This window comes from Eretmochelys imbricata, chromosome 3, assembly GCF_965152235.1.
Source record: "Eretmochelys imbricata isolate rEreImb1 chromosome 3, rEreImb1.hap1, whole genome shotgun sequence".
NCBI lineage: Eukaryota > Metazoa > Chordata > Testudines > Cheloniidae > Eretmochelys > Eretmochelys imbricata.
The window spans coordinates 86,002,476-86,017,081 of NC_135574.1; the positions used below are offsets into that span (position 1 = coordinate 86,002,476).

A 14,606-nucleotide genomic window follows, 5' to 3' on the forward strand; every position below is an offset into this window, starting at 1 on the left:
TGGTATTTTAGCATGTTTTTTTCTTCATCTGTTTCAAAAACCATATTCAAGGTTACATTTGCTACTGCTCCCACCTTGTCTCGCTGTGTATTCGTTGTCTTCAATCAATCTTGCTAATCCAAAATCAGCAATCTTGCATATTAGGCCATTCCCCACCAGGATATTTGCAGATCGCAGGTCTCTGTGTATATAATTCATGCGCTCAATGTAAGCCATCCCTCCAGCAACCTGTTAGAAGCACAGGTCTCAATAGGCGTGATTTAAAAATGAAGTCCTACACAGTTGCGGTACAAAACACACTCAGCTACTTGCTTATAAATTAAGACATACCTGTGCTGCCATGTCCACTAAATTCGGTAACTTTAAGGCTCTTCCTTCTCCATCTTTTAAGAAGTCTAGCAAACTCCCTGCAAATGCAAAAGTTAACACTGAAGAGTCACTTTAAGAAAACAAGGTTATTAATGAGGAGGGAGGGATTCCATTTAGTAAACAGTATTTAAGAGCAATATTTTTGGTTGAAATGACACCGTGTCAAGGTTCCAGAATTAGGGGAATATTTCAAAAACAGGGCAACTCCCACTTACAGATACATATATTCTCAGAATTGATTTGTAATTAATGCTACTGCTGCTTTACTATGTTCTCCTATATATTTGTGGAAGATTATGTCACTAGACAAAAAAAAGGAACAAAAACCCCATTGTCATGGGTGGTGGGTATCAAAGGCCGGAGTAGTCCGAGCTTCCCCAACCAGCTCTGTGTGCTCTGCCCAGGCTCTGCCCCCAGACCCTCTCCTGCTTCTAGTGGTGCTCTGCTGCAGGTCTTCCCCCTGGCCCGGGCCCTGGGGGAAGACTCTGGGTGGCTGGAGTTGGTGCTCGCACCGCCTGCTTGGCGCTCCAGGGCTGGACGGGCGTGTGTGTGAGAGAGAGAGAGAGAGAGAGCGCGCGTGCGAGCTGGTGGCCGGAGAGGAGGTGGGGCAGTGGGCTCTGGTGGGGGAAGGGGGCAGAAGTGGCGGGGCCTTGGGCAGAAGGGGCAGGCCAGGTGCTAGCCTCCCCAAGCCCCCGGTTCACATGCCACCCGTGCCAGTCGTTTTAAATTTTCCCTGAATGTTACTGACAAAATACATATGTCTAACTTTTCATGTATCTGCTAATATTCTTTTGAACAACACTGCTCTCTAAAAGCCTGATTTAGCTGAAAACATCTACCCAATTCCAAGATAGCAAGGATAGTAAGAGGCCAATACGGCTCCTTTAGGAGCTCTTTAGGGACCTGAAAATCAAAAAGGAATCCCAGAGGCATGGACATGAGGATCCTGCAGATGAATACAATGGCTGCATAGATGGTGTCAACAGGAGAGCTGCTGCTTTCTTGGCCATAGGATGCTGTTCCAGGAGGGAGGACTGTTGGGAAGAGATGGGGTCCACCTGAGAGCATCTGCACACCCTGATGTGGCAACAGAGTGAGGAGGGCTTTTCGTCACGTTCAAAGGAGGCAAGTTGACAAAAGCCCCCAGAAAGGTTTTTAAAAAGGTGACCATAACATAGGACTAAACATTGGGAGAGAAATAGAAACTTCAATAGGGGTCATCAGAGAAACCCTGAGAAATTGAAGAATTGGTCTGAAATCAAAAAGATGAAATTCAATGAAGACAAATGCAAAGTATTACACTTAAGAAGAAAAAAAAATCAAATGCACAAATATAAAATGAGGAATAACTAGTTAGGCAGTAGTACTGCTGAAAAAGATCTGGGGTGTTTTGTGGATAACAAATTGAATGAGAGTCAACAACATGATGCAGTTGTAAAAAAGGCTAATATCCTGAGGTGTTTTAACAAGAGTGTCATATGTAAAACACAGCAAAGTAATTGTCCCACTCTACTAGGCACTGGTGAGGCTTCAGCTGGAGTACTGTCTCCTGTTCTGGGATTCACAGTTTAAGAAAGTTGTGGACAAACTAGAGAATGTCCAGAGGAGAGCAAACGTGATAAAAGGTTTAGACCTATGAAGAAAGGTTAAATTTTTTTTGGCATGGTTAGTCTTGAGAAAAGAAGTCTGACAGGGGGACCTGATAACAGTTTTCAAACACGTTAATGGCTGTTACAAAGAGGACAGTGATCAGATGTTCTCCATGTCCACTGGAGGTAAGACAGCTTAATTTGAAGCAACGGAGAGTTAGGTTAGATATTGGGAAAAACTTTCTAACTATAAGGATAGTTAAGTTCTGGAATAGGCTTCCAAGGGAGGTTGTGGAATCCTCCCAATTGAAGTTTTTAAAGAACAGGTTACACAAATACCTGTCAGGGATGCTCTAGGTATACTTGGCCCTGCCTCAGTGTCGGGGGCTGTACTACATGACCTCTCAAGATCCCTTCCAGCTTTACATTTCTATTCTAAGCCATGCAATGCCTGAAAAAAGTCTCAGATCCTAGCTCAGCCTATTTCAAGAGAAAGGTCAGACTGCAGCCTAACAAGCCTACAAACCTAGCATTTACAGAGGCTAATTTTCCTTAGAAGATAGAAATCAACAGCGCATCTTTTTAAAGTAATATATAATAAGACATTACATTTAAAAGACTGAATTATGCACTTGTTGAAGACAAAGCCGAGGGTTGAGCAGAGGAAGGACTAGAGATAGTGGTTAAAGCAGATTGAGACAGGAGAGGGAGCTCACACTGTACCTGCTAAATTGTCTGGGAGTGCTGCTTACTCAAGCCAGGGGAGAAAGTGGGAGTGTGACACAGAGGCCTATTGGTGCCAACTGGCAAAGGGATCACTGTTCTTTACAAGCTACTCCTGTTTCAGCCCTGACACATTCACTGCACCAAATATGCTTTCATGGTATTTATCTATAAAGGGTGGCATGTGAGGTCTCTACTGAGAGCTTGTAAATTATGGATAATGGTTGAGTGATATATGTATGGGTAATATTTATGGAATAATATAACTATACTGAAAATTATGCCCCCTATGGTCTTGGAGTGAAAGTGAGTCATCAAAGAATCATATGTCTCAGTGATGGCCCATTCATGTGTGAGGGAAGGCGTCATCCCTCTCTGGCTGGCCAATGATGTAATGTATTGCTTGGTTTTCTAGCTTTGCAACCAACACAGAAAAGTCAATGGAAAACCATCAAAGAAACTATAAACACTGAAACCACTTGGCAGTGAAAAGGAATGAGGAGACACTGAGGGGGAATCACCCTGTCTGTGAATATAGACAAAAAACTGATTCAGTGTATCATAGGGGAAGAAAGACACTCTGAATCCATTCACTGAGGAGATATCTTGATGAGCGGACGTGCTTCATGAAACACTGTTAGCCTCATGGAGCTAGGACCCAAATGCTGCAGAAGACTGAACTACAGGGTGAGAATCTACTTTATTAGTTATTTACTTTTCCTATTAATAAGTGTACGCCCTAGTTCATGTTTTATGATTTTGTTTTGTATGTAACCGGTTGTTTCCATCACTCACACTTGTGTCTATTTGAATCTCCATTCTCTCAAATAAATTGCCTTTTGTTTTACTATAATTGAACTCAAGTGCTGCGTGTGACACAGAATGGTGGGCTAAGCTGGTAAACTAGGGTACAGAAGTCCTGGGATCTCTGTGTGTATCCAGTGATCAGAGGCTGAATACCCCAGGGGGACACTTTGAAAGGATCCTGGGCAGGGGCACATCTATTGTCAACTCTCTTGCAGGAGCAGGGAGAACCACGTCTCCTTGCTCCTGCACTTTAACCCCTGAACAGGGATGGGAAACTGTCTTTGTTTAAAAGTATTAAAGTAAAGACATTATTTAATAAATATAGGGAGAGAACAGAAGATTAGGAGCTTCCCCCTGGTTAAATCTTCAACCAAAGGTCCAGAATGATACAGTCAAAACTGATGGAAAGTCTGAGGCAAAAAAGGCTTCATCTTTCAGAAACATTTCTAGACCAGAGAGCGTTTTTAAGAAAAGCATGTGCTTGGCACTGAGCCTTTAATCATAATATGCAAGTTAGACAATGCTCGGATGCCTCTGAGGAGAGAGAGAGAGGGACACCTGCCAGGAAAATAAAAATCAACTCCAAATAGATTAAAAGAAACCACTAAAAATTGTAAAAAGTATCCTCCATTGTACAACTAAATTCCCTTTAGAACTTGTTCCTTTATTTGGTTCATTTACTTTTCTAAAACAAATGCATCTTTTGGTCTTCCCCTCAACACTGGTGCAACATTTGACTGACAAGCTAGCTAAAAATTTTCCTTAGTTCATTTTACTAGATTGTTGTCATAATTAAGTAGATAAAAGTGTATGATATATGGAGCAGCCTGAAAATTAAAGCTGTCTTCTGAGGGCAGTGTGTGTCCTAAAAGGCTCAGCACTGCCAAAAGGGGGGAAAAAAATCTCAGACTGACAACATGAACAAGAGATTCAATATGAACACTCTGGTGCCGTGTAGAGTTAGCATTTCCTGAAGCAATATACAATATAGTTCCGCGGTAGAACTTTTGAAATTCCTGTTATCAAGGAGGATAAGATGCCATTATAACTGGAACACTTATGCTGTACTTGCCTGCTTAATTTTTTTTCAAACTGTGTGTGACTTGTACAGAAACCATATAAACATTTTCAATTGTTGGGGCCCAATTCAGACCTGGGGTAATAATCTGTGCCTACTTATGCCCAGGACTGAATTTGACCCAACATTCTTTACACTGTGTACGCACGCACACCCACCCACCGTGCTTGAACATACAAAAAGCCTTAAAAGAAAAGGAGTACTTGGGGCACCTTAGAGACTAGCAAATTTATTTGAGCATAAGCTTTCATGAGCTACAGCTCACTTCATCGGATGCATCGGGTACATCCGATGAAGTGAGCTGTAGCTCACGAAAGCTTATGCTCAAATAAATTTGCTAGTCTCTAAGGTGCCACAAGTACTCCTTTTCTTTTTGCGGATACAGACTAACACTGCTGTGACTCTGAAACAAAAAGACTTGCTACTCATAAGGACCAAGGTCAGAAGCACAATTTCACCTTTATTCATGTACTCTGTGACAATATAGATCGGCTCTTCAGACACCACAGCATAAAGCTGGACTAGCTTGTCATGCTTTAGCTTCTTCATGATTTGAGCTTCCTCTAGGAAGGATTCTGGGGACATTGTGCCAGGCTTCAGAGTCTTTATTGCCACTTTAGTATTTCCATTCCATGTACCTACAACCAATCAATAGATATTTTGTTAAGTTAAACATCCTTCTGTCTGGAAAAGAAAACTAACACCTAATTTAAGTGCAGAGTAATTTACAAGGACACCAATATTATTTTTATTTTTAAAACTGCTTTACTTTATTTTGCTCTTTATTGTTTACATTTCTTCCTATCAATTTAGTTTTTTCGTTATGGCAAAATATTACTTTTCATCTTCATTACAAATACAGGGCCTGATCTCTCCATTCGTACTCAGGCTCTGACATCAGTGGAAGGTTTGCCTAAATACGGAATTCAGGATTGAGCTCCTGATGTTGAAATTAACACTTATTTTCCTGCTTATATAGGAGAATTTCAGTGATGTCAGTACAGCTTCAGGAATGGGGCTGGCTAGTTCACTACTGCTACATACATTGTCAGAAATAGATACTGACAGAAACTAGTCTGTTACACAGAATCCTTGTAATTACAGGAGTCAGCAAGGAAGGAAAAGGCAAATGCTTAATTTTTTTAAATGCGGAAATTAGTGGTGCAGGCTCTCCAGACTTGTTCTGCACTGAACACTGACTGTGAAAGTGGCACCATGGGGTTCCATGAGCATTGTGTCTCAATAATTTCACATAAAATTTGATCCCTTTATAGAGCTGTTTTTGTGCCTTATTGACAACACCAACACCAAACGACTTAGGTAGACAATTATGCTGGGTGAAATTCACTGTGTGTGTGTGGGCAGCAAAAGACCTACATGCTATTTAAGTCCCATTTAAACCTTCAAAATAGGGCATAAGTAGGACTGATGTGGTGCTGGTATTTTGTTGGGGGTGAATTTTACCCACAATCAGTAAGTAGCAGTGATCAGTCCAAGTGAGTAGTATGAACAACCCAAAGGTGAAAATGTTTGCACATAGTGTTTGCACAATTATGACTAAATTAGTAAAAATCAAAGCCTGCTTATATTCAATTTGAAAAAAAAAAGCGTGTGTGGGGGAAGACTGCTGAGTTTTTGAAATAAATTATTCTCTCTAATTGAGCAAACTCTTCTTTTTAGTAATCCTGGCTCAGCAGAGTAGCACGTCTCAGTTGCACCTTAGCTGCACTTGTAATGTACCACAGATAAGGTAGTGAAATGCAAGCTGGAAAGAACACTGCTCGACTTTTAGATTTCAGGGAGAATGTTGCAGGGTTGGCAGAAAACTTTACCTTCTGTAAAACGGAGTGCATTTTATATGGAGTCATTGAGAAACAGAACCACACAGTGCCATTTCCAGAGTCACTTTGCGGAATAACAGCACATTTTAAAACACCATGAACATGTATATTAAGGATGAAATCCTGGCCCCATGGAAGTCAACGGATGTTTTGCCATTTATATCAATGAAGCCAGGATTTCACTCCAACTTCAAGCAAAATTAATTGCACGTTATCTATTTACTCTTGACTTATTAAACTATCCCAATGTTCATTCTATCAACCTTTAGGATATGCATGGTTTGTGATTCCACTGTAAAAATATTTTATCTTCTGTAAATTTCTCCATTTTAAAAAAAATCAAAATAAGGTTTTAGGGATTTTTAAACAACCTTTTTACTAAAATTTTCATGGAAATAGTTATAATTTTTTGTTACTACGATTCGGTATTTTTATCTGCTATTGAGACCACCGCTAGCACCACCACTTCTATTACTGGAGATCTGCTTCTGTACAGTATTTTGTCTATAGCTGGCTGGCTACTATTAAAATACATTATGAATGGCAAAACCTCAGTAATTTTTTTTTAGTATTTAACCAGCTCTAATTTTGTGCTGCTTCAGGGTCTATCAGAGATTATTACTTCCTCGTTATTATAGACCTATTATTTTTCTTAATTGTGCTTGCATTTCTTTCTGTCTGCTAGCTGCACTGTTCAAAACTATGACTGCAGTACTGTATATTTAAGTACTTGTATTTGGGACACTTATTATATTTGCTGCTGAAGTTAGTTCTAACTATTTAAATCTATGACATACAGAGCCATTCACTGAGAAGTAGCAGAAACTTGCAGGAAAGTTTCCCCTTACAAATTTTCCTATTTATTTTCAGTCATAGATTGATGTAAGTTCCTATGGACATTAATGTGTCCTTTGTATCATAAGTCATTAGTAATTTTGTTACCCAAAGCATTTAAACAAAGGGTCAGATTCACTGGTCCACTCTGGCTGTTTTGCGCCATTCCCACAATGCAAAGCAGCTGCAAAGTCCCAGTTTAACCAACTCGTTGAGCTGGATTTACTGCTGCTTTGTGTCACTGCAGCAGCACAAAATAGCTAGCCCACACTGGTCCTACTGGCTCATGATTCTTAGGTAATATTATTGTTAATGATGATGACGTCTTAACATACCGGAAATCTTTTTTTACTGATTTTGATAGGGCTGTGTAGAGTATAATTTACTGCAAAAACTAACTCACTACTTACACAATAGTGGTGGTGTTTTATTTTGGTGCTGCTAAGTATAAAAATATTTTTTAAATTATTATTTTATAATTAATACAAATTGAAGACCAGGTAAAGGAGATTAACTGGGCAAGTGGCAGGAGCAGGGGCACAGACACTGAATTTACAACTTGCAAGAATCCCTTGGTTTCAAAGCAGTGGCCCAGCTGCTCAGGTCATGACTTTGTCCTCCCAATCCCCAGATTTCTTTACTCAGGAGTTATAAATTGCAAACTAAACTAGCGAAGTGAATGGATGGGAAAGCTATCCTGGCAAAGTCAGCTATCCCCCTATTCACTCTTATTTTTAAAACAAGGTAAGTGGCTATTTTAGGGCCTGATCCTGTAAACACTTCCCTGTGTGAGGAACTTTACACATGTGTGTGTTTTCAGGGTCAGCTGCCTAATTAACAGTTGTGCTTTACACATTCAGTATTACTTCTACTTCATTATCTAACTTAGTTATTTAGTCATATGAGTAAATTTAAAGCAATTAATAAAATTTAAAGTAATAAACCCCTCATACCAGTGAATGTGAAGGGAAGAAAGCGAACACAATGTTTGCCATAGGGTGATCATAACAGTCAGTCTGATCACATCAACAGACACAGGGTAATATTTCAAACAATTTGATTGTTTTTCTTAAAAATCTCTATTCAAAAGGTTTATTTCTTTTAAGATGGCCTTAAAAGATCCATCCAAAAACAAAACATATTCTCTGCCTTACCACGCCACACTTCAGCGAAACACCCCTGACCAAGCTTCTGTTCCAGAAATAATGAATCACGTGCAACTTCCCATGCATCTTTAGCCAATCCGACGGTTTGTGGAGTATGATTCGAAGCAATCACAGTTAAGTTAAAACACAAACCATCAGCTTTTTCTATAGGAAAGGAAATTAATAAAAAATACTTATAATCCAAAATTATGCATGCATTGAGAAAGATGGAAGGTGATTTGTCCTTCAGTTCCATGTTAAGTTTTTGCAAACACTCACATTTGAAACTGAAGGTAGGGAGTTTATGCCAGGTTGCTAAAAGACCCTTTGTATAGTTAAGATTAGAACATGAGCTTTGATGCATTATTAAGGCTAGGGTAATTTGTCAAAACTGAAACCTTGTAAAGGAGCATATGATATCAGCTTTCTTGTGCCATAAATTACTTCAGATGTTTGAAACTAAAAATGTTCAAAGTCAGAGATGTGTCTAAGACATTTTTCCAAATTTTTTTTTTTGGTCTGGCCACATAACATTTTGAATTCCACCTTCCACCTTGTAATTCCCAAACAGGAAGACTATTTTAGAATAATAGTTCACTCCATACCCATCCATACTTCCCCAAACTGCCCATTTCCCAGTCTCTTGATCAACTGTAGGGATTCTCGTGGAATTTCCCAGACATCTTTGGTTTTGACAGACAGATCAGTAAGCCTTGGCATTCCTTTATGACAGGGGACTACTAAGCGGCAGCAAAGACCCGCAGCTCTCTCTGACGGAGCAGAAATGCAGCAAACAGCAAAGAGGAAAGAAAAAAGTTTGACACATGAAACAAAAACAGTAAGCATAAAAACAGTGCTACTCACAACAGCTGTTAGTAGCATAACAAAGCATCTTTGAAGGTTAGAAATTGAACACTGAAACATATTCACTTGAGACAGAACAGGAAATATTTTAGTACCTGCTTCTAGACTCTTGAACTGAAGGTGACTGCCAATTGTTTTCTTACTTGAGGTAATGCCCTGGTATACTAACTCAGGATTTATTCCTAATACTGCAATAATGCATGTTCATAATTAATTGGTGCAGTACAGATGAATATATTTATTTAAAAATACCCAATGGTAACCCATAAACTGGTTTACTTATACACTTCACATGAAATTGAATTACAAAAAAATTAGTAAAGATTGTTTCCGTTTTTCTGAAAACCACTGAATGACAAAAAATTGGCAGGCACTTTATGGCATTGTAGGTTTTTGTATTGCATTCAGCTCTGTGTGATGGCCACCATATTGGCATACACACCAGAGACTGAACTATGAACCTCTCTAGACCTAGAAGCATGAGCTATTATAGCTTCAACTAAAGCTCTGTGGACAGAGGCTGTAACAACCCATATGCTCTGTAGATCAACAGAGAGGAGGACCTGTAACACCCACCTAGTGGTAGGTTACATCTGCTCCTTTTCGGACAGACTAACACTACTCCTCATTGTAAACCTCACTGAAAACTGACTAGCAGCAGACAGGATTGGAACAGAAATGACTCCAATTCATACAATTTTAGGCTCCCCATTCTATTATTAATAATCATTATGATTTATATATTGCTGTAAAGGCACATTGCACTTCCAAAAACAGATCGGACAAGAAGGCTCCCCGCCCAGATTACGTTTGCACTTTAACACAGAGACAACAGAACAGGGCAAGGCGGTAGATCGCTATTAAACTTAAATTTTCATTCACTTTTGCAACATTCCCTTCTAGGCAGATGAGAAGTTTGTGCACCAGAATGAAATGGGAGGGGTAGAGGCAAAACAAAGCTCTGCCTTCCCAGCTGAAATGTCATGGGATAACAGGAGCTCTCTTTAGGTAGCTGAAGTGGTTTTGTAGAAAGTGAAAGGAGAAGGTTTGCTAAAAGAGGTACAAACTGTCAAAGACTGCAAATCAGGGAACCTGAGCCAGCAAGTCAGCCTGTTTGTTTGGAAGCACCTCCACTGGGAAGGTTAGAACTATGGCTACTCAATGAGTGTTTCTTTAGATGTTTGGAAGCCTCTGCATGAGCTTGGGTGGCTGCAACAGGGAATTTAGGGATCTCATGGTCTTCTGGTCTCCTTTAAGAGAGAGGAACCCGTCAATGCCGGCATCAAAGACATATTTGCTGCTCCAAGGAAATGGACACTGAATGCCTAAGAATAGACCAGACCTACTTTTTCATGAATAGCCCATCACTCCTAACCTTATGGGATGGGTGACTGGAATTCAAGTGCCATGTTATTGGAAAGTCCGGCTGACTTCAGACCATCCTGAGTAAGAGCCGGTATTATCTTAGTACCTTTGATCCCTTAGGTTTATCCATGAAACTCAAGATACTGTACCAGAGATGAGAAGAAATGCCTTGGATCTAAGGGTCCAAGTATTTATCGTTGTTTAGTGTAAAATCACCTTGAGCATAAGTTATAACCACTCTCTTGGGTAGGCCCATCAGGAAGAAGGAAGAAGAGAAAGCAGGGCAGGGCAGAAATATGGCACACAGAAAACAGAGCATGGATATAACGTACAGAAAAAACCATGGAAGTTTTTAAAAACATGTACTGTTCAAAAATCTTTCACAAAATACATTTGAGTCACTTATGAAAAGCTAAGACAAGAATTTTCTTAAAAATATATGCTTCTATTTTAAAATATGCCTATTGAAAGGTATGTTCACCTTTTACGTAAAAATTAGTTAACCTGTTCAGAGCTTAGGCCTTTAAGTTGTAAGTATTGTATATACAATTTGAAGCTAATCATGGAAGATAAAACAATGCATCTTGCATTTCTGGCTAGAGGAAAAAGGTACAATTTCATTAATTATTATACAAGGAAAAACTGTTGAAGGACAGAGGAAACATAACCTCCCTCCCAAATGAAGTACTGCAGGAGTCATTGTCTTTACTTCTTTTTTTCGAATCAGCCATTAGTATTTCATATAAATAAAATATGGAGAGTGCTGTACATCTAACACTCAGTGAGAAAATGTAGGCAATATAGTATATATAAACGTATAAGGAATATGAGTAGACATTTTGGGTAAATTATTTCTCTCTCTGTCTTTAATGACACTTTCAGGCAGTCAAACTTACACTCCTTGCTCCACTAGTAATACTTTGCTGTAATATGCTGTACGTCAGCAGTTGCTAACGCAGAGTAAATTCAGGCACTAAAACGTGAGAATTAATTTCAGCAGCTCTGTTGGCTTACAAATGTAACTTTGGCAAAAACCTTTACCACAATAAAATATTACCTTTAATAAGTTCTGCATCAATCCCATGTAACATTTTTGGCCAAGTCAACTCGGAGTGCTTTAAACTGGTTTCTTCAGTTGCTTGTTAGTACTATTAATTTTGTCAATGTCAAAAGGTTGTGCAGGGTGTGGAATGATTATATGCTTTTTGATTAAAGTGCATGATGATGAAACAAGCCAATTAAGAGTAATTTAGAGAAGTATGCGGCTCACTTTTGTGCCTTGTGCCAACTAAGTGGTGGCCCTTCCCAATTATTATCCATCCTGCCCATGCCTGAGGGTCACACATTTGATATTGGGGGAAACAGATTCTTTCTGTATTAAAAGCGTGGCATAGCCTGAGAGGGATAGATAATGAGGTATGAGAGCCTCTCTCCTTGCTGAATTAAATCCAGTCTAGGATCTAGGTGTCCAGAAAGTTGTTGCTATCTAACATCCGTCAGATGGCCTGTGTAAAATGAGTTTGTGGTCTCAATCCACTTTCCATTAAAAAAGTGGTGACAAAACACAAAGCCTCACCACAATGAATTAAATAGCAGAGGCATGTTGGAAGTTTTGCCTGTGGATCAAAGACTGAATGGGCATGGAGACTATACTATTTTCCCACCCCAGTGCTCAGGCACAGTGGAAGGGCTGTGTGGGGAAGGCTGCACTACAACTGTCCATGAGCTACCTGGTCTGCAGCTAAACAGAGGACTTGTGCCCTAAATACACACAAACATCTAGAGTATGATATTCAAAAGGGCTCCATATTGGCTCCACTCTGCTTCTAAGGGCCTGTCTACCCAAACAATTAGTTTGCAGCAAGCTGGGGAATGAATCTACACCACACTAGCCTGCCAAGGACTAACTGTCCACCTGCACCCTGCTGACATGCATTAACAGCCCATGAGTTCCCTCTGATCTAATCCTCTTTGAAATGGGACTAGATCAAAGTGCACTAACAAACTTGTTATGCGCATCAGCCCTGGACAGACAGTTTGCAGCACATGGGGTGGATTCACATCCCAGTTTGCTATGAACTAAATGTTTGTGTAGACAAGCCATCAGCCAGTGGGAATTTTAACATTGATTTCAATAAGAGAAGAGCTAGGCCAGTGCTGAGTACTTCTGAAAAAAAGTGAACCCTTATTAATTTTTTCTACAAAAAGAAAAGTATTTACCTTTAAAAATATTGAATTAGCATTATGTGCAGTAGCAACATGGGTTAAAGCCAATCAGAAAATAAAGCAAAAGTGATGAAATGGGAAGTGGCTAAATTACAAAGGGAGTCAAAACGTCAGATCTGAATGACCCCGTGCTCTTATAGATTCTGAATCAAAATGCTGATCTGAATTTTGCTGTTGACCACTAACTCAATTATGGATATGAATTTTGTTATTCAAGTTCATCTGTAGTCTAAACCCTAGTAATTGCAAAATTATTTTTGTTCAGAGAACAAGATGTATCCAATGCAAGTAACTGACTTTAAAAAATAATGATTGAAATGCCATGTACCACAGGAATTAGTTGGATAATTGTATCACTAGGAAGTTCCCCATAAGCCTGTCCCATAGTTGTACAGTTCACAAAGTACGTAGCTTAGAAGAGTGCACAAATGCACTTTGAGTATTTTAGAAAGAAAAAATAAACAGGAGAACAAATGAAATTTCACTGTCAATGTACCCTATGAATGGTGTGTAAAACTGCTTATAAATAATGGGAAAGGGATAATAAAGATGCACTGCAGTGAATGAGACACTTAATAAAAAGACTCCTTAGGACATCTTACGGTGAGAGGAGAGCTCAACAGCAAACATTTTTGTTTTGCAACAGCTGAGAGTATCAGATATTTATTTGCAAAGTTACCTGAATAATGCTGAACTAGCTGCTGAAGTGTTTCAAACTGTGCCCTAGTTGTGATATAATATCCGCCACTGTCAAGTTTACGAATCTTATAATGTTTGACATGGTCTCCTTTCATATCATCCCAATCACGAATAGACAGGGAATAGGCACCTGTTCAAAGTAAGGAGAAAAAAAAGTATAAGCCGTCGTTTTTAGACAATTTAAAAAAAGTGTCAGTCACTTATTATTAGACTAAAAAGACACTGCACAGAAATAGTAAATATTGTACTTTAAATAAGAACGGGTGAGCCTAACAAAATTACAGTGAGTGCCATTAAAATCTTAGGCCCAGATTCTCATTTACACAAAGTCCCCTTTACACTGGTCTAGCAGAAATGAGGGGGCCTTTGTGTAAATGAGCATTTATGTCTTAACATTTACTGGTTGAGGTTGTTAAATTTACTTTTCCAATTTTAAGTGTCTCTGGATACCCGCATGGCCCCACAGTATGCCAACATTTTTATGGCTGACTTAGAACAACACTTCCTCAGCTCTCGTCCCCTAATGCCCCTACTCTACTTGTGCTACACTGATGACAACTTCATCATCTGGACCCATGGAAAAGAAGCCCTTGAGGAATTCCATCATGATTTCAACAATTTCCATCCCACCATCAACCTCAGCCTGGTCCAGTCCACACAAGAGATCCACTTCCTGGACACTACGGTGCTAATAAGCGATTGTCACATAAACACCACCCTATACGGGAAACCTACTGACCGCTATGCCTACCTACATACCTCCAGCTTTCATCCAGACCACACCACACGATCCATTGTCTACAGCCAAGCTCTACGATACAACCGCATTTGCTCCAACCCCGCAGAGAGAGACAAACACCTACAAGATCTCTATCAAGCATTCTTACAACTACAATACCCACCTGTGAAAGTGAAGGAACAGATTGACAGAGTCAGAAGAGTACCCAGAAGTCACCTACTACAGGACAGGCCCAACAAAGAAAATAACAGAACGCCACTAGCCATCACCTTCAGCCCCCAACTAAAACCTCTCTAACGCATCATCAAGGATCTACAACCTATCCTG

At 39.6% G+C, this 14,606-nt stretch overlaps 1 protein-coding gene across 10 annotated transcripts in view; it reads right to left on the minus strand.

Moving 5' to 3' along the window:
* Window positions 1-14,606, minus strand: part of FYN (FYN proto-oncogene, Src family tyrosine kinase) — a 180,587-nt gene that overhangs the window by 21,721 nt on the left and 144,260 nt on the right. For 9 of the 10 annotated variants that reach the window (XM_077812956.1, XM_077812952.1, XM_077812954.1 and 6 more), the window contains 5 exons: window positions 13,521-13,670; window positions 8,396-8,551; window positions 5,025-5,204; window positions 331-407; window positions 75-228 (listed from right to left, as the gene is read on the minus strand). In XM_077812956.1, the coding sequence (XP_077669082.1) occupies window positions 75-228; window positions 331-407; window positions 5,025-5,204; window positions 8,396-8,551; window positions 13,521-13,670 (717 nt within the window). The remainder of the gene's footprint in view (window positions 1-74; window positions 229-330; window positions 408-5,024; window positions 5,205-8,395; window positions 8,552-13,520; window positions 13,671-14,606) is intronic. The other variant, XM_077812962.1, reaches the window with a different exon arrangement.